The 26,276-nt window shown below is 37.0% G+C and overlaps 1 protein-coding gene across 1 annotated transcript in view; it reads right to left on the bottom strand.

Annotated features, from left to right (window-relative positions):
* The window catches only part of PLXDC2 (plexin domain containing 2), a 241,609-nt gene that overhangs the window by 93,400 nt on the left and 121,933 nt on the right, over positions 1-26,276 (bottom strand). The window contains exons 3-4 of the mRNA XM_026039454.1: positions 12,786-12,932; positions 10,483-10,552 (exon numbers count right to left, since the gene is read on the bottom strand). Of these exons, the coding sequence (XP_025895239.1) occupies positions 10,483-10,552; positions 12,786-12,932 (217 nt within the window). The remainder of the gene's footprint in view (positions 1-10,482; positions 10,553-12,785; positions 12,933-26,276) is intronic.

Here is a 26,276-nt window from a genome sequence, read left to right as displayed (position 1 = left end):
TCTTTAACTTTATTTATTAAATACAAGAAATACAATACTCTGAGGATTTTGTCATATTTTCAAAAGCACCTCTTTTTTTGTGTCRTGGTTCTTCAGCAGTTTTTTGCACRTCAGAAATTAACATGTCTATACCATGTAATGCTGCATCCTGTTAAGAGATATTTTAGTTAATGCAATGCAATGCAGAGGTATTAATTTAAGTTATAAAGATAACATAGCAAAAAAGCTTAGCTGTTTCCAAGCTCAAGAAATCTCCTGCGCTTGATTATAATGTTGTACTAAAATCGAGCAAGCTTAAATACCTTTCATTACATCATCATACAAGCTATAGAAATACCCCTGAAGGTACTAGATTGGACTTCAAAAAAAGTGGAGAAAAACGGAATTGACAAAGTTTTGTACCCCTGAATTCCCAGAAGAAAAAAAATATTAACTGCATATGACTGTAATCTAATCTTAGCTTTAAAAACACATATAGTTGAACTGACATGACAGTTTCTGAGTTTTTCTAGATAGAACTTTTGCAGTAACCTCTCCTGACAGAACTGAGGATGTTTTAACTGTAGCTATGAAAAGCCTTACCTAAATTTTTCTCCTTTCRCCAGCACTATGCAATTAAATGTTTCAGGGAATATATGAGCCTTGACATGTCTAAAAAATGGGGTAAGCATTTTTGTTACTCTATTACAAATTCTAAGTGCAGTCACTTATTTGAGAAGAGCTAACTTAAATGACAGTGTGGTTTTAGCAAGGCAGAGACTGTGTATTTCTTAAGAATTGCAGTGACAGGAAATATATACAAACAAGRAAATAGCCTGTGGCAACAGGAGGAGCATTGCAATCCCCTCAGGTTAAAGTCTCTAAGATCAGTTATTTTAACAGTCATTTCCTAAGGAAGCCAAATGACCAGACCGTGCAGGAGTCTGTTGATTTTATCAGAAATACAAGGAAGAACGTAGATTTCTTGAAATGTTTAAGGAATAAGAACATACGTTGATGACAGTGATGATATACACAGATATACATATTTCTGCAAGATAASCTGCACGTATTCCCTCCTTGCTAAGAACAATCAGCAATGGTACTTGGTACCAATCAGTAGCACAACTGCCTCAGCTACACGATTTCACATCTGAAGTTTAAACTCTGTATTTGCAGAAGCCTGGTTTGATGCCTAYAAGTTCTCCCTAAAGACAAGAGGAAAGAGTCTTTACTATGCAGCAAACGGAACCAGCTGGCTAAAATCCTTGTAACAGCTCCCTGCATTTTTTCCTTTAAAACAAGATCATTAAGAATTCAACATGTTCAAAAGAAATCTTAGTCAAGAAGACAGGGAATAGATCTATAGTCAAAGTGAGACATAACTTATGGAGAAGGACAATAATTAATCATAACACAATTAATGCAATTTACAGTAGTCCTTAGTGCTAAATATGGGCTGAATTTTAAACAAATTTTCCAGCTTAATTAATCTCTAATAATCTATGCTTTAAAATACTCTTTTTTATGTTGTTTTATTTTAATCTATGTAACAAGTTGCCACTGTATATTTACTTYAGAAATAAACATATAAAAATATTATAAACATATAAAACTATTATAAACATGATTTTATGGATCTTGCAAGGCCTGTGGCTGAGTATGTTTCATTGGGTCCTTACTTCTACAGCAATACATCACTATTATGAAATATCATACTACAGCAACAAAAGGCTTATTTTACRCTCTTTATTAGGAATTTTATCTTTTAATTATACACTAAGTATATCAACCATTGTTCTCACTTCCAGTGAGCTTCCAGTTGCTAGATTTTAGTCTGGAAATGACTTTTTGTTTTTCTCAGTAAATGACTTTTTAATTTGAGTGTGCTGAGTTCAATTATTCCATATTTAAAGTGAGAATAGCAGCTAAAAGTGTGATGTCATATGAAAGATAAAACAAAACTACATAAAATCTTATTTGAGATGGGGCAGACATAGTAGTTACTGCAGAGTTAATTGATACACAGTCAGAAGATTTTTCAGTTTATAAATGTGCAACAGAGCAATAAGCTTTACATTTTGTAGGACATACATAAACAAAGACTTGAGGACAGTCAATTGTTGAAGATACTCGCTACTGTCAAGGTTATTACTATTATCAAAACTTTGCCATACTACCAGAAAGGCTCTTAGCGAGAGCCTATAACTAATAATACCCTAGCATTCTGTGAAGCAGTTGCTGGCTATCCTGGAGGCTGTTTGCCACAACATTAACCATTTAATTTATTATTAAATATTAATTGTCWGATAAGTAAAATTATTTAAGTGCTTTACTGGCACTAGCTATAGCCAAATGTAGTTTGGTAGAAAAAGAAAGTTAGTTACATTTCTTTTTCTTTGAAGCAGAATTTATAGACAAATTCAAATTTGGTCATTGTAAGTCCTGTTATTGCTTCAGTGTGACTGCCCGCAAACCTAAAACTCAAGGTTGGCAAGCACTTTTCTGTATCAAGATCAGRGTAATGTAAAGGCATATGGATTTTTTTTTTCTAAAGCTGGTCATTATCTTTGTCCTGAGTTTTTCTGATTCAATTTGTAAGGATAAAGCATCAGGGCAGGAGCACAAAAAGCTGTAGGAGTTGACTGACTGAAGGCAACACAAAATAGTTTCCRAAGAAAACTGATAGAAGGGTCATTTTATTTCAGAAAAAAAAAGAAATGTAGTAGCATAAGARACATTTGAGATGGACAGGATAGACAAAGGAAGCTTTACAGGGAGAAAATTCTTACACCTTTTATGTTTTRTTGTAATAGGAAATGTAGGAAATGGACAGGATAGGAGGAGGGAAATAGAAGGCAGTTTTATGACYGGATGCCAGTCAACAGCCAGAGCAGCCCACTGGTGATGATGAGCATAATTCTTTGCAATTAAATCAGCATAGACTGGGTAAGTGATTTGGGCTAGATATGCACTGATTCACTCATTATATCACCACTGCTATTTAACAGCTGTTGACCATAAGTTAATTTGTGCAATCAAATATCTCTTCATTAAGTGATGAGCACACCTCATGCTGACTTCGGCGTTCAAGGGTGCAGAGCAGCAGGAATGTGCAGAAAAACCCTAAGATTTCTGATAGTTTCCAGTGARACATTCTATTCGCTACAGTGAGTCAGGCAAAATTCATTCCACTTATTCACCGTTTTTGAGAGAAAGTTTAAGAAAGTAAATTTGTGAAAGATAAAGAGAAAACACATGCACTCATGTCTCCTTATGACTAGAAATATCCAGGTATAGTTTTGATAGTAGAGGCTTAATCCAGGCTACAGATTCACAGCCATCCTCACCCTTTCCCGTCCCAGGTCCTAGTCCTGTGGATTCTTCTCTTCATAAGGCACCACTAGCCAAGTGGGCAGATTTCTCTCCTACTCACATAATTGCTCCATGTGCCAAAACAAAATGCTAGAGGGTGCAATACTCAAGCCTTACTCCCTTCCAGCAGCTATCCCCTGCAGCGCGCCTGCAGGGCATTGTCCTCTGTACAAAAAAGTAACATACTGCAAAATGTGATGCAAAAAATAGTTTGGAAATTATTTTCATAATATCCCTCATGCTTATTTTAATGTAGAACAATTAAACATGAACAATAATAATCCTGTTAACACAACTAGTGTCCATAAATTTTTTTCAGAATATCTCTGTATAGAACTTAAACAACTAACTCTTTACCTTACTAGAGTTTTTTCTTTTCAGTTGAGAAGATATTTTTCCTCTGTTGTTTGTACTCCAAGTTGAATGTATGTTTGTGAACAGTTTGATATTAGAGTAAGTACAATTCTTCCCTGTGAGAATAACATACACCTTAGAGGCAGTTGTCCTGATTGGTTAGTGTTTAGAGACAGCCCTTTACTATTGCTCAATTATTACTCTGCATGAATTCTGGTAACGACAGATTTCTCAAAAAAAAAATTCATTTTTAGGTTTTTCTGTGTCTTTGATGTCTATGATTTTATCTTCGGTCAACATTGCAGTTTTGGTGAAAGGCTCTGCAGTGTTATCCTATATGAACAAAAAAGAGCTATCTCTTCAATAAGTATAAGTAATATTTAAGCTCATGATCTGTCCTTAAGAAATAGCATGATCATACTGAGAATTCTTGTCTTGAATGTTAAAGAATTACTAACTTTATTTGGTATATCCAGATATAAATCCTGAACTAGACTTTCTATTTCCTTGTGTTTGATTCTCTTTACTAATAGTTGTAGGAGTACTCAACCAGCATGCACCAAGATAAGAATTACTTAAAATAATTCTTGAACAGGAATGTTCCTCAGCTAAAGGGAGATTTATGAAAAACAGTCTTTGTTTACAGCAGTTTTTCTTAGTATGGTCTTTACAAATTGCACTAACCTTAGTACGACAGCACATGACTGAATCCGCACTCTGGCACTGCAGAAAGTGCCAGAACTTTCTGCAAGAAGACTGGGAGTCCCTGTCTCAAGTACCTCTGTCTGGAATAGTCTGTGGGACTGCTGAAGTGTGTCATGGCTCTGTCTCTGTTGGTTGCTGTGTCTGTGTCTTGACAGGTTGCCTACTTTCCAGATCTCAGAGCAGTCACCTCCAACGAGGTGATACATGGCTTACTTTTTAAGGCCAATCCCTGCTTTGCTTCAAAACCAATTGCTCATTTTTATAGACTTTTGTTGGTTTACTGCCCACGTGTATATACTCAACAAGACATCTAATATTCTCGGTTACATTTGGCTAGTACTTGTCTTTGTCATTCTTGGTTCTATTTTATACAACCTAATCTCGATTACTACTGCTATGATTCAGATGTCTATAAGATGCCGTTTTAGATGCTGTCTTATAGCTGACTTCTTAACATTTGAGAGTTTTCTAATAGGAGTTCCTTCTTGCAAGTTCTTAAATAAGGCTATCAATGCAGAGCAATTTTGATGTTTTTTTTTTAACAACAGCTTTGATGCCTTACTTGTGTTTCATTTTTCCATGATTTGTGTTTGTGCATTTGCTAATGCATGCACTAGGTAGCCATTGCTGTAGCCCTCCTCAAACTAAATGGTATATTCTTTTCATATTCAACTTACCTTGCTTTATAAATCTCAGAATTTACACATCTACATCAGTGTTGATCATCCACAGGCTCTCTTAGTAGCAATATACAGTGACATAGAATTAGACACTTGCAGGATGCAGTTCATCCAATCCATGTTAAATGATGCCTTAAATGTCCACTGACTCTACTGAATATACTAATTACATATCTGCTGACTATGTAAGAGCTCAAGCAGACAAACACATACACATTTCTGCATAGTTAGATGAATTGTGCCCTTTGTATGTAAGCTATTTGTTCTGCTTATAAACTTGCCTAAAGGCGATGACCATCTTTACAAAGCCTGACAGGGTTATTTCAGACTCTGTGCACTTTCATTCAAATGTCCCTTCTTGAACTACCTGTGATCAACCAACTACAAATGAAGCAATAATCATGTCATCTTTGTCCTTTTGCTTTCCTTCACAAAATACTGATTCATTTTTCTGTTATATTTTACTTCTCAATGGTGTAATTCTTATAAATTATGCTTATAAAGATTATAAAATGAGTCTTACAGATTGATCTTACAGGGGTTATCATAAAATCYTTAAGGTTGGAAGGGACCTCTAGAGTTCATCTAGTCTAGTGTGCCTTGCACACGTAGGGTCACCTAGAGCATGTGGCACAGGGCTGCATCCAAGAGGGTTTTGAAGATCTCCAGAGAAGGAGACTCTACAACCTCTCTTGGCAACCTGTTCCAGGGCTCTGTCACCCTCATTGTCAAGAATTTTTTCCTTAAGTTCCTGTGGAACTTTTGATGCTTCAGTTTGTGGCTGTTGCCTATATCCTGACTGTTACTGACAGGTTCAGAGGCTGTTGGAGGAGACAGAAATCTTTGGTTGATATATAAAATGTGGCTGCTCCTAGTTGATAGTCCATCTCTTACAATGCTGTGTTTTTTCCTGGTGTAACTTACCTATTGCTAAATATGCTCCTTTGTGTGTTCATTTGCTTGAGGATAGAGGCCTTCCACAAATGTTTGTTCTACATAGTTTTATCTTTACATTGTTTCACCCAATTCATTTCCAACATCATAACCAGCATGATGAGTATAGAGAGCACTAAAACAATTTAACACTCTTTTTATTCACACCTATACTGTTGATTTTTACACCATTCACCTGTGCTCCTAGACACACTGGTATGATGACTTCCTCATCATACCATGCCAAAAGCTACCAGATGGAGTTCTCATTCTGTTTTCACACCTGTGTCTATAAGACAGGCTGTAGGGTGAGAAAAGATACACATAGATATATGAACCCAATTCACAGACCTCTGGTGTGAAGCCTAGAAAATGGATGCGGGTCCAGCAAGAAGCTTCCGGCTCCTATCTTAAATTTGATTCCAGTTCCAGTCCTAATCCCTTATGAAGGTTCACTTTGAACACATTCTCAAAATTTTCTGTGTTACCAGCCCTCTGTAAGAACCCAATAAGCAGAGTAAGATTTGGGGCATCAAGAAGTTTACTTTTTTTTCTAACACCTCTTCTCCCTACCCTCACCCCATCATTTTAAAGGTACATCTGCTGGGTTGAAAAGGTTGAGGCCTAGATTCCTAACAGAGTTTAGTATTAGATTTTATCTTTGGATTATCCAACTTCTACAGCAATTTCGTTTTTATACCATAAAAGCTTTTAGTTACATTCAGACAGTACCACTACTGCTGAAAACTGTACTATTGTGTTCTGTGCTAATTATAGGAAAAAAAGAAAATTAAGAACTTTATTAATCCCTGGCAATAAATATAAGGCTTAGTGAAAATCCATAATACTTTGGGTTAGTTACTACCTTTCTCTGCTATGGTGCTACTAAAAGCAATACCATAGGGAAATGCTCAGCTGAACACAGATGTCATAAAAGGAAAAAGAAGTTTTCTAAATAATTCACAGTACATAACACAGTGCTGGCACTAGAATATGTAGACTGATAAACAGCAAAATTAGCCCAACAGAGCAAATAAAAGGGAGTTACTACTRTGTGTGTTGGAAGTTAATACAAACAAGCAGCAACAGCTGTGTTTTGCCCCATGTTGAGCAGGATGTAGAGTGGATTCCTGAGAAAAGGATGGCAWTTCTGCCCACAGCACTGCAGGACAGAGTGGGGACTGTTCCCAACCCACAGCCACTGTGTGCTGGCGCTGGGTGTCAGTGACTGGGAACAAAAGAGGTTTCTTGAGCTCTACTCYTTGACATTTGCCAAACTGCAGAAACCTAACTGGCAATCTGCAGGGCTTACTATGGAAATATCTACACATTTGGCCTGTAAAGCACAAACTGTGCAAAGCTTCACAGGAAACAAAACTTAGTACTTTCCTGTGTTATTTTTAAAGCCTTGAGAGCTCTCCAGAGGTTCCTTCAAAAATGCTTTCTGTAGGAACCCTGGGAGACAGATGCCATTTTCCCACAGAACCRCAAATTACTAAATTTTGCTAATACAAATATTATAAGCTGTTTTACCTCCTACTTATGAATTAAATAGCCTTGTCAAAATACAAGCTGAGGACATTTACAAATTAAGTCCACAAACTAGTTATTTTCATTCCTTGTTCTTCCTTTCCCTTAGTCAAGAGCACAATCATCTCTCAGCAAAACCATTTGGAAGTGGAAATAAATATTAAACAGAAAATAGTTTAATTTTACACTCTAGCAGTTTCAAAGGCATCTTAAGTAGCCCTAAAACACTGCTATGTCACACTGCAGTCTACATGAATAATAACAGAAACCACTGGATAGGCAGGACACAGACAATTTTACTGTGATGGGGATTTAATGTGCCATTGTTTTCAACTTTCCTTTTAAAAAGGCTATTTAATTCATGACTGGGAGGGAAAAGCAGTTTGTTGGGCTGTCATTAACGTAATTAATCATGTCCTGTTCTCCAGGAAGTGGACATCTGTCATGTGGGATTCCTGTACACATTAACTTTGTCATTCTTTTGATCTCAGAATAACCTCTGGACGTCTTCCAAATCCCTAATAATAGACATATCATTTTAAAAAAGTTTAATACTAACAAACTCTAGAACTACGCCATGGAAAAACACCTAGAACTTGTATCATTTTTGGGCATGCTGCAAGTCACACTGCATCACTGGTGACATGGTAATGAAATTTGCAAATATACCTAATGCAGGAGAGTTCTCAGAGAGTTACAACMCAAATAGATCTTTCTTTTTCAGGCACTTATAAGTCTCAAAGTTTCAAAAAAAACGGATGGATAGTATGACTTAAATTACTGAGCTTAATCTAGATAGTATTTTTGAAGAAATTATTGACTAGATCCTGTTTTCCCAGATCTCGAAAGCACGTATCTATTCACTGCAATATTGAATGAAAAGCAAAATTATCATTCCGTGTTCCATTAACTCTAGTAGCAATGGAAGAGTGTTGTAGTTAGTACAGCAAGTCCTGTATGCCTACATGCTTAAAGCGAACCAACACACACACATACACCAAGAAATCCTCTACACCAAAAAAAAAAAATCATGTTTTTGTTACAAATTGTCAGAGGAACATCAAAATGTTTGTGTAAATATCTTAAAAATGAYCTTTTAAAACACCTCATCTAGCTTTCAGATCCCCTCTCTAATCTCCTCTAGTTCATTACTATCCAACACCTTACCATAGGATGCAAATTATCAGATGATTAACAAAACTCCCAAATTTGAAAAAAAAAACCCAAAACCCAGACACCCTTCCCTCCTATTCTTCCTGCCATCTTCCATCCTTCCCCACCTTAAAACACACACAAATACACACACACAAAGACAAACAAACAAACAAAAACTCCCTCAAAGTCCCAACTCCTTTTAGGAATCTAATCACAAATTTTGGTGATAGAAGAGGGAATGTGATGACAGTAGCAAAACTGTACAGGACTGGTAAATATTCAGGGCTTTCATAAGAAGGTCAGCGGGGTAACCACAGAAGAAGAGACATTTGGAAAAAAAAAAATTGGTGAAGTCCTAAGGAACTAACTTTGCAGTAAGGACAAAGAGGTATTCGTAAGGGTGAGTACGGTCCTCAGTACTGCTACTATCTGCAACTGGCAGATACGATTCATTCCACCCTGTTCTTTCACAGCTCACAGATCATCCACTTGATTTTGGCACTACATCAAACATAACTTGTCTGATAGGGGAATACAAAATTAGGTGTTCAAGCACTGAAATGTAACTAAAAGCTAAGCAGAATGGAAAACAGAATTCTCCAAATCCCAAACAGCAGCTCACAGCTGATCTGGTCATGAAGAATGGAAAATCTTGACACTGAAGATACCCCATAGTTCTGAACTATTTCAATTATTCTGATTGCAAATCAACCATTTAATATCAATATTTATTCACAGCTGTCCAGCTTGTGATGTTTTTGCAGCAAAATGGAGATCAGGCACATCACACTACAGCTTCCCTTCCAGCTCTTGCTTTTGTTGGGACTCTGACTGTAAGTATGCCCCAAACTTTCAGTCATACTCCTCCCTTTCACAGCTCTAGTGGGACATGAGATTTTCATGTCCTTGTTCCCCAGGACTCCCCCTTGTCCCCTATGCTAGGAGGACATAGGTTTAGTCTTGGTTGTGCCTATTCCTGTCTCCTCTCCTGTCACATCTCTAAGCAGAGAACTCAAGAGTCCATGAACTTGTTTGCCTTTTCAGGGAACACAGGATGCTTTTGGGTGYCCTCACTGTGATGCTTCTCCTACCTCTGTCTCTTCTCCTATCTCCTCATGCTCTTTCAAAGGAGGTTGGAACTGTTCATAAGGCAGGAGCTCAGCAGGAACAGCAGCAGTAGAAGGGCTGGCCCCAGCCACTTGGGCACCCAACACAACAGGGACAGGAGMTCAGACTAGTTCATACCTCCTATCTCTCTCTCTGAAAAGGAAGTCTGTAACACTACTGGCATTGCCACAGGCAAGCTGCACCAACACAGCAAACTACCTCTTGCTCACCTTACAACTGACTTATCATCTTCTGACCATATCGCCTGACCTCAAGCAGCCATAACCTGTTTAACCTGTTGTGTAAGTTTTCCCCTCTGTTTTGACTTCAACATTATCTCCACAACCAGTGCAACTGCTCCAGCCACAAAACGAAGAAAAGTAAAAGATAACTGGGAGAAATRCCTAAATAGAAAATGATTAATGCTATAAGATTTTCTGCTGAAAAGGTTTCATATCAGCTTAGCTTTTGCAGCTGGAGGCTTTTCATCATATCGATATATTGTAATGTTCTTTTTGCAAAAAGCAGAATGTCCTAAATAAATGTTGCAGTTTATCTCTTGACATCTGGGCAGGGGGTTGGGGAGGAAGGGGAAAGTATTTTTAAATAGCTGTAAGAAATTCTTCTCAATTTACTCAAAGTGAATGGGTAGAAAGCCACTTACCCCCAGTTGCCACAGTGATTTCACGTAGGAAATGGCCATAAAATGGAAAATCGAAGGACAGATTCACTCTCTGCAAGGAATAACACCAGAAAATAAAATCAATAACATGAAGAAAATCAGTGATAAAAAATAAAATGAAGATCCCTCTGCTTCAAAAACAACCATCTTTTTGCTGAAATCTTGTTATTCCAAACTCGGAATTGCCAGTAGCTAACTGGAAACAATTCTGTGTAAAAAGATTTGCTGAGTTTTCCTAAAAAATAGTTTTAGCCACTTTCCTAAAAAGCCACCAATGTCCATTGCAATATATACATTTGACAGCATTCCCACTCCCTTGTCTCTATGTWTGCCCCTGAGGTCCTCAGCCACATAGTCCTTCAGATTCGGAGCTATCCTTAACACCTTGCTGCTACCTGGGTATGTATCGGACAAGTAGTCACTTCCTCCAACAAATCTGAGTGACATCGGTCTTCAAAGAAGTCTTCAAAAAAGACTGGAAGCTTTTGGTAATTCATAAGACTATAAATCTGAATTAAGATTATTCTTCTGAGTGAAGGACAAATTCAGTGTTAGGACAAAAGTTGTATTTCCATTTCTCTTATTTTTGAAATAATCACAGAACAGTAAAAGATACGAGAATTCTTATTATTCCCCAAAAAGAGTTATGCAGAATGTACAAAGGGAATCACTGTCATGCCAAAAAATACCAGCTTCTGACTGCATCAGCAGCAGATAGTGATACAGGCATCACTGAGGTAGACCTTAAAGACATACAGATGCAAAAAGAGCCGTATCTAACTTTAAAAACAAAAGCATTTGTTTTTACTATAGAATACTACCTATTCTATACTTCATTTTCAAACATCCTTTAAATTCACAAATTATGACTTTTTTCATAATTAATCTTTTACTTTTAATGAAATTAATCCAAGTAGACTCCCTATCATAAGGCAGTGAAAGGAAAAAGTATGTAACAGAAATCTTACCTATGAGATTTTAAAATTCTAAAATCATATTTTATTATATATTATTAAAAATGAGAAGGATGATCTATTCAATAAAAATGACATATTTAACCTTTTTTTTTTCCTTCTAAATTTAACTCATTGGAACTAGAGGTCATATCTGAATCCTTCTGAAAATCTGGGTAAAATTAAAAGTTCAGTGAACATTTTCAGTTCACTGTTTTATAAAATTACCCTTAAAAATCTACCATGAACTCAAACTTCCAGTAGTATACAAGACTGTACATTGGAGTTTAAAATTTTTAGCGTTCAGAGATTCCCCCCACATTACAAGTAACTGGATTAATAATCAGCCTTTAATAAATTTAATTCCTTATTCTCCTGACAAAGCCAGAGAGTAATATTCAGAAACTGCAAGCATGTAAATCACCAAGTCACAGAAAGATGTGTGGAATGCCCTTTTAAAAGAGTAATGACAAATATAATTCCCTTCTCTGGAAAAGAAGAGAAAGCATTACTGCTTAGTTAACCTGTTATGTGTCTGAATATTTGACCCCACAGTAGTTTAACAGTTTTTGATTTTTTCCATAGGAAAAAAAAAAATCTTGAAAGTCTGAAAGAAAGCAAAAAGCAGTGACAGGATCAAGAGAGTTGTGGACCACTCTTCAATATCCAAGATTAGAATCTCTAATTCATAATTCATTAAAATTAGTATTTTGCTTCTTTTCTGAATTGAAGTTCTGGCCTGTACACTAAATGAGTAAGAGTGAATTATACATCCAATACTAAAAGCAGAAAGAGTTAAAAAGAAATTTTCTAACTTTCCTGTAAAATATCTAAACTGTTGATAGAACATGCTTTTTTTAATGACTTATCTATAAAGTACACATGGATGCACCTTGCTCACAAGCTATGTGTCTTGTTCTTCACAAAAAAACACAGACAGAAGGAAAAAAACCCCACCTTATACAAAGGAAACATTACAGATATACTCTATGGCAGAATTCAGCAACTTAACCGTGAACCCAGTTCTCTTGCTTGAAATCAATGGCAAAACTCCCTCTGACTTCAACAGCACCATTAGTTTATTGTTTGATAGGTTGTGAGCTAATCCTAAAAGCACAGGTGAAATTAAAGTAAATCTGAAAGACATCTCTGAACAGCATGTTACAGCAGTTGGGAAAAGGCAACTTGGCATCTTTTTATAGTAGCTCTCTACAGACTTGCATAGCTTAACTATAAATCCAAAGATGAAACTCTGTGAACAGTAGTCATGATACTTGGATCAATGCTGTTATGTCAGTCAAAGAAGAAAAATATAAAAGTACAGTAACTTACTGCTGCTTGCCGATGGGTATTAGAAAGAATCCCATGGATCTTTACTTTGTCTTTCTCCATTTGGTCTATGTTGACCCACAGATCCCGGCTGGTAGCATCATAAGGACCATAAGTCCTTGAAGTGTAATAATTATGATCTGTATCCTCCTGAGGGGAAAAGCACAGCAAATTAGATTATACTGGAAGCTGTATCTTAGTTTTATATAAAACTCACCTTTGACATATTGAGCTCCATTGCTCCTGAAAACTGCAGAAAGGACCACACTGTGAGTCAACAGACAAGAAAAAAGTACAAACTGCAAATTTATTACAGAAAATTTAGGATTTGTTTCAAAATTCGAATATAGGAAGTTCTAAAATTCTTTTCAAGGGTTTCTTTGTGCTGAGATTTTACACACTAATTAACAGACAATCTCTGTACTAAAAAGTTTAACATCTATTTGAAAAATAAAACAACAAAAAAGGAGTGACTGGAAATAGAAATCTGTAACAGAACAGATGTAGGAATGGCAATTGTTCTTTATTGGTACAGAGTTCTTTCTCTACAGAAAAAGAAAAACCATACAACAAAAGTCAGAATAATMATCTGTATCATTTATTTTTTAATGGAGGCAAAAAAAAGGTCATACAGCAAACAAATAATAGCTTGTGTAATAGAATCAAGCTTTCCTGAGATTTGTTTGTGTGATCCAGATTCTATACATGATAAATAATTACAAAAATTGTTTTTTTTAGGTAAACATGAATTATACTGTATTTAAAACTGTGTGCAGATTTTAAGCATTTTCAGATTTTCATGACTAACAACAAAAAAAAAACCTACAGAAGTTATGGTCTAGCAGCTAAGCCACTACCTTCCAACAAGAAGGCAGGTACATTTGAGTATACTCGATTGTTCTACAAGATTTTTTAAATGGTATCTTGATCTGTGCTTAAGGGAGAATCTTTAAACATCTTGTAAATCCAACATTTAAATTATAGCCTCCAGCTCAACAATTCTGTCAGTGTGTGCAGAATAATTCAAGTTAAATAGTTATTCTATTTTGTKTAAGAATGTTCCATTTACTGTTGTAATACAAGTAGAATAACCTTAGATAGTTCTGAAAGGAGACAGTAATTTCTACTTGGATGATGGAAAGAAACAGGAATTTCTCTTGCTCATTGGAAAAGGTTTGTAAGCTTCACATATATGCGTACCTGAATTTTTCCCTGTACCCTCATTTTTATTTATACTTTCTGTAACTTTGCAATATGACTAGCAAAACGCTTCTGCAGCTGATTATCTGATTTCATAGTTCGGTCGAGTACAGATAAGAAACTGTTATATTCTTCTTTTAATTCCCGGGTTTGGAGGGGTAATTATTGGTATGAGTGTATGCCCATAAGTTTTCATTCTGACTAGATGGTTTATGGGCTTTGACTAATTACACGTTTCTATAATTCCACCGCCCACATCTGTACTGTAAGAACACGGAAAACTGCTTCAAAAAATATGCTACATTTGTAGCAGATGCCGAATTATTAAGAAAATAATTTTTATAGCCATCTGACTCTGAGAGCTGCAGATATGCAGAATTACATATAAACATAGGTATGAAGAACAACAAACTCTACAATAACTTTTAATGTAATCAAATATGCCACCAAATGAAAGAACATGTAGATGAGGCAGAGAACTTGTCTGCTACTACTTCAAGAAGAAACAGACTGTATCTAAGGAGGTGACAGCTACAAACAGGGAAATCTTTCCWTTTTTTTTTCTATTTTCTATGCATTTATCGGAGAGGCATCATTGCCCATTGCTTCTCTAAGAGAAGTTTAATCCAAATACCATAGATATATAAAATAGGAAGCTGCTGTCTTCTATTGGTAAGTACAACTTAAAAAGATTTTTCCTTATATTTTGCACAAGCTATGAAGATTACTGCTGTTAACCTGTGCAAGTATAAAGTGAATATTTATTATAACTTTTCCCATAGCTCTTCTCTTTTGGAGAAAATAAGTCTTCTTTTTACCAGAGGCAACCCTTTATGCTGGATTGCCATCTTATTGTGGATTGTAAAGAAAATGAATTTCTCAGAGATTTCACAAGGGACACTGCCTGATGATGCCTTTAATACATTCTTGTACTTCTTTAGCTACAGCTAATTTTTCTCATGAGTGCTGAATGCACACAGCATTCATGAAAGCTCAGCACAGCTGAGGATTAAGCCTTTTTTAAAACACAGGTGTGCATGATTTTTCAATTCTAATGACTGAACATCCATCCCATATGCTACATATGCAGATACTCCCACAGACAGTCCAAYGACCCAAAACCTACTTCCTCAGTAACTGGTTGTCCTTCACAGATTAGTATTTCAAATGTGTTAGGTGAGCTGTGACAATCAAAGTAGTATGATRCAAATATGTGCAATATTTCAAAGGAACAACTACATTATGGTTCTGAAATGCCTTCAAATTGCTAACTAAATACCAGGATTCTGGCCAAAGATGTAATTGAGAATAGTTAATGCATAAACTACTGAAACATGAAACAATACTGCTATTTCTCACTGAAATAAGACTCCATGACTCAATTATGATGCAATTGAATAGGGGACTTTACAAGTTTAATGCTTTATTTCACTTTTTTCCTTAATAGAAATTGAAAGTTACTATAAACCTCTAGATGACAGAGGACACTATCAAATAAGATTTAGATTATTAAGTTCTTCAACTCAATCCAGCTGTATGAATATTCTGGTTTCCAGTGCTGGATCCTGAATGGAATCCAGTGCTGGATTACTGAATGAAAATATTTGCTATATAGAACAGTAAAGCTATAACTAAACAAGCTAGTTGGTGCTAGGCAATGATGAACTTTACTACTGTTCAGAATAAAATAATCCATTTTAGTTTCTGTGCACCTGAATGAAGAGAGAAAGATATTAGCAAGAGGTACCACTATAGGTCAGACAGCTGGACAGTAGTTACATTCTCGTAGTTTTAGCTTTGATCACTTTCCTTGCATCCACTGAGTATTAAATGGCTTCCAGTAACACAACTCTTAACTTGTCATTACATCTACTTTAAAAGTTAAAGAGCTATTTGTGAACTGACAAATAAAAAAAAAACTTTTAAGGCTGTTAATCTTCAAATAATAGGGAGGAAATTTTAAGAACTATTGGCAGGTGCAATATAAGATAGTGAGACTGCATTTCACTGCTGTTCCCTTATTCACTCTATTTGATGAAATTATATTGTCAGGTTTTGATTGCCACAACAGCAATAGGGGGGAACCCATGAGCCATGGGAATGAGCCCATGAGAGGAATGGAGCTTGACTTAAAAGATACTGGATTTATCACTGATTCCTAAGGAAATTTACTACTCCTTAATACTGACTATATTCCCTAAATTGCAGACTAAGCGTATTTGTAAATTAACTGAAGGTGATGCTTGTATRGAGCTGGGGGACCCTCACCATGCCTCGAATTAACACTATAGAAGATTCATCATCAAATGCTAAATTCATAAAGCCATCTTTAATTCTAAAGTTAATATGAACATTTTTAGCCGAGTAGCTTACCATGTTTTCCAGAAGTTGTGTATGTGGAATAGGATGGAAAAAATGGAAGGACAAAGCAGGTAATTATATATTAAAAACAGAGTATATTTCAGGAAAAGAACAAAGATAATGAAATATATCTTGAGAAATTTAAAGGAAGTTATTGAGCTATCAAGTAAAAATATTTCCCTGGTGAGGAAAAGCCATGCTGGATTTTTTTTTCACAGCAAAAAAACTTTGTATACTAAAATAAGCCAGAAGCAAGAAGGCCCAGCACACATCCAGTGAACTAGTACTACTCATTCAAAACTTAGCACGTACTCAAAAACTATTTACTCTATTGCCAGATCTTGCATAATGCTTGTTACTCTCTCAGTGTACCTCAATCCATCCTACCAGTAAAATACAACTAAAATGGACATCTGATTTGTTTTTCAAATTTTTATTAGAAGATTGCTCTTAGAATCCCCAAGATTATTAGTAACTTCCAGCTAAAACTAGCAACAAGAGYGGAGAACAGAAGTGACTGGTAATGCTGGACTTGACACTGCACTGCATTGCAGCACACTGTAAGACTCTTCCAGCTCTCATACATTCATTGGGCAGTAGTGAAGGAGATGCATGGTCACACTGTGGATTACCAAGACAAAAAAAGCACACGTACTCTCCCTTGCAATTGTATTTCCTGACTTATTCACCTTTTTTTTTCAGTAAGCTCTGAGGTGACAGAGGTACATGCAGAATATCAAAAACGTCCTCAATCCAACAGCCATTAGCAGAGGAGATAAGGGAGTATGAAGAAAGAATATCTGTGCTGAGATGGTGTCCTAAAGGAATGATTAAGACCAGAGAATTTGGGGAGAAGCGGCAGTTAATTGTGCTGCTTCCATATAATTGCATTTTAACACACAGAGTACTGTAATTATAATAGCATTGTAATTTTACAGTTGTATATGTTAGCTGAAGAACTCTGAGGAATGCTTTATTTGAACCAGCCTCTCAAAAATTGAATGAACTAATTGATAARCTGCATGCAAACTACTGCATGGCAGTCTTACACATGATATATATAGCAGCTGCTTACTTAGAAAGCTTAACTGATACAAGTGCTTCTCTCATGCTTAGAAGCACTGATCTCTCTTCATAAAGTGCTTTCTATCAAGGATAAACTCTCTGTTGCTGTTCACTTTCTTAACAAAAGCCTTTGTTCTGCATGAATCTCTCTGTTGAAGAAATATGCAATTTACCAAACTGCAATTTACCAAATATGCCAAATTTACCAAACCAAACTTTCCAAAAGTCATTGGAAAAGCAAAAGCTACCAAGCATTGGAAAAGCACCGGTTAGGGTGCGGGTGATGGAGATGGTGCTTTAATGAATATTAAAGCTTTTCCAATGACTACACTAGTCATTGGTTTTCCAATTATTTGGAATTTGCTTTTCCAATGACTTGCTTTTCCAATGACTTGCTTTTCCAATGACTACACTACAGCTGGGTTTATGCGTGTCTTTATTTTTTAACATCTGATGTGGGAAGCACTTAAGAAATATCTACAGGAACTGCATACATCTTCCACATCAACAATCAGCAGGGATCTGAAGTAGCCTTCAAAGTTCATTTCTGATTATATGAGCTTGAGCAAGATTCATTCTGAAAAGCTAATATTATGTCTAGTAAATGACAGAAACCCAGTCTAACGAAAGAGAAAATCTTTTGTCTATRTGCATTGGCACTCAAAATTTATCTCACACTATCTTCTCTAGGAAGACTATACAAGTCTTCTGCATWGGCCTGAGAGCCTGAAGCCACAGAAGGCTTCAAACTTTGGGGTTTTACACGTAGGGACAGTAAAGAAATCACTTTGCTTATAATCTCACAAATTTATATCTGGAGATTGTTATTATAAAAAGACAAATGATGTCTTCAGCAGCACTAAAGAACAGGGTGGAAGAGTCCTGAGCTCTCTAAGGCTTTCTAAGTCTGCATCATCTTGAACTCCAAGGCTTTTAAACAGCATTTGTCTGTCCAAGTGACTGACAGCCCCTCTAACGGAGTCGCACACGCTGACAAGCAAGCTGGCAGAGAAGGATCCCATAAAACTGCTATTAATCCAAAAAAAGGCCATTCATCTTTCAGGCATTGTGAAAAGTCAGATTGGAACTGCTGTCTTTTCCATGGTATTTAGTCTCCTATGAAAGGAAATCTCCCCCTGGGAGCTGCTATACAACTGCCAGCTCACTTAGGAGTCATTACAGATAAAACCCTCTGAGTGCATATACTTTTACAAATATACAAATGTATTTGTGCACAGATTTATTCCTAAGATAAGCATATGTTTTGAACTTTACATTATGCTTTCTTTGGATCCTTACCATTAGAGCAATGAGAAGTTCTCCCTAGACTATTTTGCCCTCTGTTACRTATTCAGAAGCCAGGACTGCTAAATTATCCTTGTTTCTCCTTAGGACTCKTTCCTCCTCCCCCCCTAAAAAAGGCAGGAAAATAGTGCAACCAAGATCTAGCAACTCTGAGGCATCATATGGCATCTAAATCAAGATGAAAAGTCTTAAAGATCTGAAAGATTAAATTAGTATTAGCTGTTGTAGTTTCTTGTTAATCAGGATCGTCTTGTTATGTATGACAGCATAAAACACTGCCTCCACAATTTCTTCTGTGGGCTTAACTTCCCAAACAGTTAATATAATGTCATATGGAGCTATGAGGCCTCACAGCTGAAATTGTGAAGCAATCATTGTGACTACATATACAACTGATATTAAGCTGATACAGGCAGGAACAYGCATTTACTACTGCACTAGCTTTTTACCTGTGGGGATGAAGCCTAATTTGAAGCTTTTAAGGGTTTTGTATGTTCACCTCATTCAGCACCAATCTTTGCTAAAATCGTGCTGTTCAGTTTAGCCTGACAGCAGTACTCTCTTCAAAGAGCAGAATTACATTAAAAAARGGTTACAAAGGGAACTAGACTTTCAACATGTTAAGCTATTACTCAGACGCACAAAAATAATAGCTTTATGGGTGGTATAGTTCTCTCGTATACAGTTCAGAATCATAGAATCATAAAATGCTTAAGGTTGGATGGGACCTCAGAGGTCATCTAGTCCAACCCCCTGCTCACGGAGGGTCRCCTAGAGCACGTGGCACAGGGCTGCGTCCAAGCGGGTTTTAAAGATCTCCAAAGAAGGAGACTCCACAACCTCTCTGGGCAGCCTGTTCCAGGGCTCTGTCACCCTCACTGTCAAGAAGTGTTTTCTTAAGTTCCTGTGGAACTTTTGGTGCCTCAGCTTGTGGCTGGCCACCACTGAAAAGAAGCCGCCCCCCTCCTCCTCACTGCCTCCCTTGAGGTATTTATACACACTGATCAGGTCCCCCCTCAGCCTTCTCTTCTTCAGGCTGAACAGGCCCAGCTCCCTCAGCCTTTGCTCATAGGGCAGATGTTCCAGGCCCCTGATCATCCTGGTAGCCCTGTGCTGGACTCTCTCCAGCAGCTCCACATCCCTCTTGTACTGGGGAGCCCAGAACTGGACGCAGTACTCCAGATGTGGCCTTACCAGGGCTGYGTATAGGGGGACGATCACCTCCCTCGACCTGCTGGAGAYGCTCTTCTTAATGCACCCCAGGATCCCGTTGGCCTTCYTGGCCACCCGGGCACACTGCTGYCTCATGGTCACCTTGTCATCCACTATAATGCTGAGGTMCCTCTCTGCGGGGCTGCTCTCCAGCAGGTCCACCCCTAATCTGTACTGGTATCCGGGGTTATTCCTTCCCAAGTGCAGGACCCTGTACTTGCCCTTGTTGAACTTCATGAGATTTCTCACCGCCCAGTCGTTCAGTCTGTCCAGGTCCCTCTCGATGGCAGCGCAGCCCTCACAGCTATCAGCTATTCCTCCCAGTTTGGTATCATCAGCAAACTTGCTGAGGGAGCATTCCATCCCTTCATCCAGGTTGTTAATGAATAAGTTGAACAGGACCAGACTGAGGACCGACCCCTGAGGGACACCTCTCACTACRGACCTCCAACTGGACTCTGKGCCACAGATTACCTCTCTGAGCCACCTGCCATTGAGCCAATTCCTAATCCACCTCACCGTCCACTCATCTATCCCACACTTTCGAACCTTGCTCAGGAGAATGTTGTGAGGGATGGTGTCAAAAGCCTTGCTCAAGTCCAGATAGATGACATCCACCACTTTGCACTCATCTATCCAGCCAGTCACTCCTTCATAGAAGGCAATCAGGTTAGTCAAGCATGATTTCCCCTTGGTGAATCCATGCTAGCTACTCCTGAGCACCTTCTTCTCCACGTGTCTGGAGACAGCAGCCAGGATGAGCTATTCCATCACTTTTCCAGGGATGGAGGTGAGGCACACTGGCCTGTAGTTGCCAAAAGATAATACCAACAAGAAGAAATCCACATACTTTTCAATATTAATGACTAAGGGATTGCCTTGGCAAACTTGTAAGCTTCAAATATATACTAAGGCAAAGAAATGTCAATGATTTCAATAACATTTCTATTTTCGCTTGTTTCCAAAAAACAGCTAAAAAATTGAAAACATCTTCCCACTTATCACTATGCATGGGGTTTTTGTTTTATAAAGGAAAGAGATGTTTATGTAGCACTTGCTTACAAATATGGAGGGAAGATGCTCCAAACACATTCTCACTAACGATGTTAAAATACGTTATATTTCCTAAATATCCATCCAGTTATATATCCCCGAAGCCCATCAGTTATATTCCKCAAATGAGTGTTTTGACAAGACAGGACAGGATTGTTGATCTGCAGAAGTCCCATTAGTGATTTATTCTTGGAAATGACTAAACTCACTGTCAGCAATTTGGAGCCAAATTATGCCTGTTCTTGCTCTGCAAGGCATGTTTCTTCTCATACACTAYGAAAAAAGCATCCATATTCTGGCTGAGGTGTGAAAAATATTAGAAAGTTTTTTGTTTTTCAGTGTATGGARCAAGAGGGCAATACCTGTGAGACATCATGACCTTGTATCCCTCCAGGCATGAGATCAGATAGTTATTACTTCCCTCTGCAGTTTCCCCTCCTTCTTATTTTGCCTGTTTATTCATTGCCAAGACTACTAAAAGAATATGCTATAAAGGCAACACTTTCATTTATTTAAAAAAATGTTAATAGCAGCCTTTGAAATGTCATACTGCCTGATACAAATACATGAAGTACTCCAGTAACCCTRTTACATTGCTCCTCTGTACTTTCTTTAAATGTTGTGTCACTAAAAAGTGCCTTGAAGGTAAGAAAGTTTTTGTTTGTTTATTTGTTTGCTTGTTATTCAGGCTGACATTTGTTGCACTATCTCCAAAAACTTAACTCATGAATTTCATGTTCCAGAAATAAACCTCCTATTTTCTCAACAAAGGCCTGTAAGAAAATAGAGAGCCTTTATATGCAAAACTTCTAGTTTTACACAAGAAAGTGGTCCAGAAATCTGGGATTTACATTTACATTATTTACTTTTGAAGATTTTAGGGTTGTTTCTTCAGCAGTTGACCACATTTGGCAGGTATTTTTTATAAAAATAAATGCATATTTTACAAACTGAGTTTTCTTAATTGCCATGCCCTACTTGTTAAGCATTTTGATCTTTGGCCCCCCATTATACGACTTGAAAAGTCTGGATGATTCATGCAAACACAATGAAGAGAGGCCATTGCCTTCCTAGTAAATGCTGAAAGCTCTCAAGTTCAAACTGCTGTAATTTAACAGAGAGTAAGGGGRATATCTGACCAAATTACCAGTGGTGTACCTATCTGATTACATGTCACGTGGATACTTTCACAGGATAAAAGATAATTGACTCATATTGTGGTAATATTAACGATTTTCAGAGTAGTATGGAGTAATTCATCAATGTCAGCAGGACTCCAAAAGTTTTGAAAATCTATCCCTAGAGCCTGGTCTTACGAAAACTGAAATTCTGCGCTTAGTGTAACCATCTTTTCCTCACTTCACTCAGTCCTCCTGCAGTCACAACCCAATGCAGTGCTCATTCCCACTCCCCGCTCAGAACTGACTGTGCACTGTCAACACACACCATTAAATTAGTTAGGACTGCTTGTTTTCGCATGGGTCGAACTGAACACAGTCTCCTGATATCTGCATGAGTGAATCAATGACAAGTTTCTGTTTTTTTCCATCTCCATCAGCAGTGCTCTTACCTTTCTGCATCAGCTGCCTCCCTAGGGAGGGCATCTCAAGATGGACTGGTGGTGAAAGGGCCAGAATGGAAACGGCTGGAAAGGGGACATTTCCATTCGTCACAGCCGCACTAATGTTCAGCTTTCACTAGATCAGCCTATTTTCTAGCTGAACTAACTGAACTGCTTCTACAGGCAATGTATGACTGAAATAATTAATTCAGAAAAGTACAAGGTCTGCTGTTGATACCTCTCATAGCTCTTTTYGGTCATGACATCAGTGGTTCTGGAGTAATTGTAATGTGCTTTAGGAACTTGGAGATGAAGAGGGATATGGAAAGGCAAAATATTATCATCAAGAAATTTCAAAGGCAGATTCTATTACATTTTGAATCCCCTGTCTCTTTCCTTGCTATAAAAATTCATTATCTTCAGCATGTTAAATTAAATGCCTTGTGTGATGACATAGCTAAGCATGTGGAAATGAACTCAGGATTACCATAGAGAGCTATGAATTCCCTTACTTCAAGTGGGGAAATCTGTTTTTRATTTCTTTTCTTTTTGTTTCCTCCCATGGTAGTTTTCTTTTTAGAAAAAAAAACAAAGTAAAAATAGGAAATTAATCTCAGCCTTTTTATTCCTCAGCTCTGAGTTAGTAGTAGAGCCATCATTCTGCGAGTTTAGACTGAGATTAGACTGCTGTAACAGGGCTGCTAACAAATTCAGTTCAGATAAATACTGTAGTAAGACCCAGCAAAAGTGTCAAATTACCTTGATTTAAGTAAGCAATGAATAAATTCAATACAAAATGATACATGATGCTTGTTTACCATGTTGCAGCTGAAAGCCTGAAAAAGAATATGACAGTGATATATTGGTCTGCTGGTTAGGTAAAAAGTATGACATCACTGGTGGAAAATTCAGCTGAACACAGAGTCCGAAAAAAAGTAAATTAACAGTTGCCTAAACTATAGTTTTAGTTACAGGTTGCGTATTGTTTTGATTTAACATGGGTAGTGGTCTAAGGTGTTTCATAGGGTAATCTATCCTCTTTCCAGATCAACTAACATTCTGGTTCTTTCTGCAGTAAATAAAAATAATCAGAGAACTAATGGATATAGCAATACTTTAGAGAAGTTTACTTCGGATTCAGAATTTGAAGCAACTTCCATTGAGAACATTCACGTGAAGGTTCCATGTGAAGAGATAAGGATTGTTTTTTCCTACATTGAGTCTGATAATAAGGCAATTTGATGGTGCTAGAAATAAATGGCATTCTCCATCTATTAGCCAGGTAATTTTATTGAACAACTCTTGGAAAATGTGAATAAAAACATTCTAAAATAGCACCTGAGACGTCAATAACAACAAGTTATTCTGAACAAAATGTAATAAAATCTGTCTTGAAAATCTGTGCGAAAAAAAAATCTTACTCTATCTTACTCTATCATGTTAAAAAATATCACTTCTTATTTTCTAAATTATTTTACATAACAAAGCAAAAGTGATACCCCTGAAAGCTTCAGTGCAACTCCAGCCTATTTTAAGCATGTTCATTAAGCATGTACATTGTAAATCTAGGTTGAAACCTTTAAGCTTTTGGCTATGAAAATAATATTACATTTAATTTAATAAGTGGATGCCAGTAAGAACCCAAAGCCAGCTGTACTCTCTTAGGCCAAGCATTTTTTTAGACCAATATCATGTCACTAGAACCTACCAGGAAGAGATGTCTGCTAAAAGTAAAGAAATGGGACAAACACTGATAATCCTCCATTCTTCCAAAATTCCAGTGATTGACTATCAGAACCTCCCTTTGTGTTTAATATTTTGTGACAAATTTTTATTTCATGAATTTTAAAGATTTGGCACCCACAATGTTCTCTGTCTACAGTTTACAGGGCTTTAATGATGTGCTGTAGTGAGGAGTCAGATGGGAAGCTTGTAAAAGCACAGAACATGATGTAATGCTATCTTCAATTGCAAGACAAGTTTTTAGTTCATTAGTATCAAGCACTGCTTAGGGAGGTATTTGCAACTGGAAAAAAAATCAGTTGACTAAGGGTTAATCACAGAATGAGAAAATACTCACTAACCTCCAAGAGAAGTCTGAAAATTCTCTCCCTCTTGAATAAATTATCTGCATGCAGTGAAATCACATGATACAGTAATTATTAACCATAGACAAGAAACAACTATCTTACCTAGAACTGAAATTAAAAATGAATGCAACTTTTGCTATGAGAATAATTTTGAGAGTGGCCTTAGATATGTTGCAGCTATATAATTAAACAAGTAGAAGTGCATTTCTTCACTTATGCTCTTAAAGCAAAATTTGCAGTTTCCACTGTTTTGAGCCAAGGGAGCTCTGTAATAGCTCCCTTGTAATAGCTTGGTCTGTCACAAAGTGAAGTAGCATAAGAAAGGAAATACCGGAGATAACACTGATTTTGTTCTTTGGTATTTCAGATTTCCTTTAAGTGGCATTCTGTAAATACAGATTTCAGGACAGAAATATAACTCTTTAATGAACCACCAAACACAGGATATAAATCTGTGTTGCTGTAAAGCTTCATTCCTCCCCTGATATATTTCAAATATTCTAACTCAAATATAAAACAAGAAAACAAAAAAATATTAAAACCTGGTCAAACCTTTGTAGTGGAGTTATGTTATTTTGCTACTTTATAATCTGTAATAAAGCAAAATGCATTAAGGAGGAAAAAAAAAAATACTTGCATTTAGTTATAAGGCAGAGATTCACAACTTCCCCAATTTTATTACCCCAAATAAGTATGTCAAAACTTTAAGGATATTCACTCTTACACTGCTGAGGACTACAGAAAAGGAAAGCAAGATACAAACACAATTTAAGCAACTATAAATTCAAAACCTAAACAAGCAGACAACTTCACAGTGATACTTAAAAGCTCTAAGAGATGTCAAGTCAGAAAACAATCTTTAGAAGAAAAGTTTGCCTGTCTATCCTGACTTGGGATTAGTGAAAAGCGCAGAAACAGTCATTAAAATCACATGAACAAAAATTTTTTTGTTATCTACAGTACACATGCCTATAACTTGGAGGGACAGTGGTTTCAGAATACACAGTGTTAGTCACTGCTCCTTATTTCAAAATCCTTTGGACACACACAGCTGGTCTTGAAGCTTTGGAACAGCAGGGAGAGAACAAGAACAAAGGTCAAACAATGGTGCTGTTTAGTTTTGAGGTTCATATAAGTATGCAGGGACAAGGTTTCCTACTTGCAATACACTACACCAGAGCAATAATTCCAGGAACACCTTATCATTTATCCAGCTGAGAGAAACTTAACCTCAACCACTGTTTTTTCCTTGCTCAGGCTTGCTGTAAGAACACAGCAGTGGGCATGCTGACACTGCTTGCAGTAGCTAAGAGCAATTGCTCTCAAATCCCAGGCACCATAAAACTGAATGCGTTTCTGCTTCTGCTGCGTTTGCCAGTCAGAGTTAGACATCTTCATTTGAAGAAGGGACTAGTATGGATAAGTGAGAAGTCTTCTTCTGGGCTGAAGCTCTGGGAGGCAATATAAAATTCAGCAAAAAGACTGTTGCTAGTAGGAAATCCACCAGTGCTGTTTTGATAGGTTCAACACACTTTCCAGATTTAAACTACAGGGATTGCTAAAATTTACATATCAAAAATGTTTTGAGAAATAAAGAAAGGAGAGGGGAAAAAAGTAAGCTGCATGTCTTCCGTTAGCAACAACTCT

This window comes from Nothoprocta perdicaria, unplaced genomic scaffold (genome assembly GCF_003342845.1).
Source record: "Nothoprocta perdicaria isolate Ctin4 unplaced genomic scaffold, notPer1 scaffold_23, whole genome shotgun sequence".
NCBI lineage: Eukaryota > Metazoa > Chordata > Aves > Tinamiformes > Tinamidae > Nothoprocta > Nothoprocta perdicaria.
This window is presented reverse-complemented; position numbering and strand designations above follow the sequence as displayed.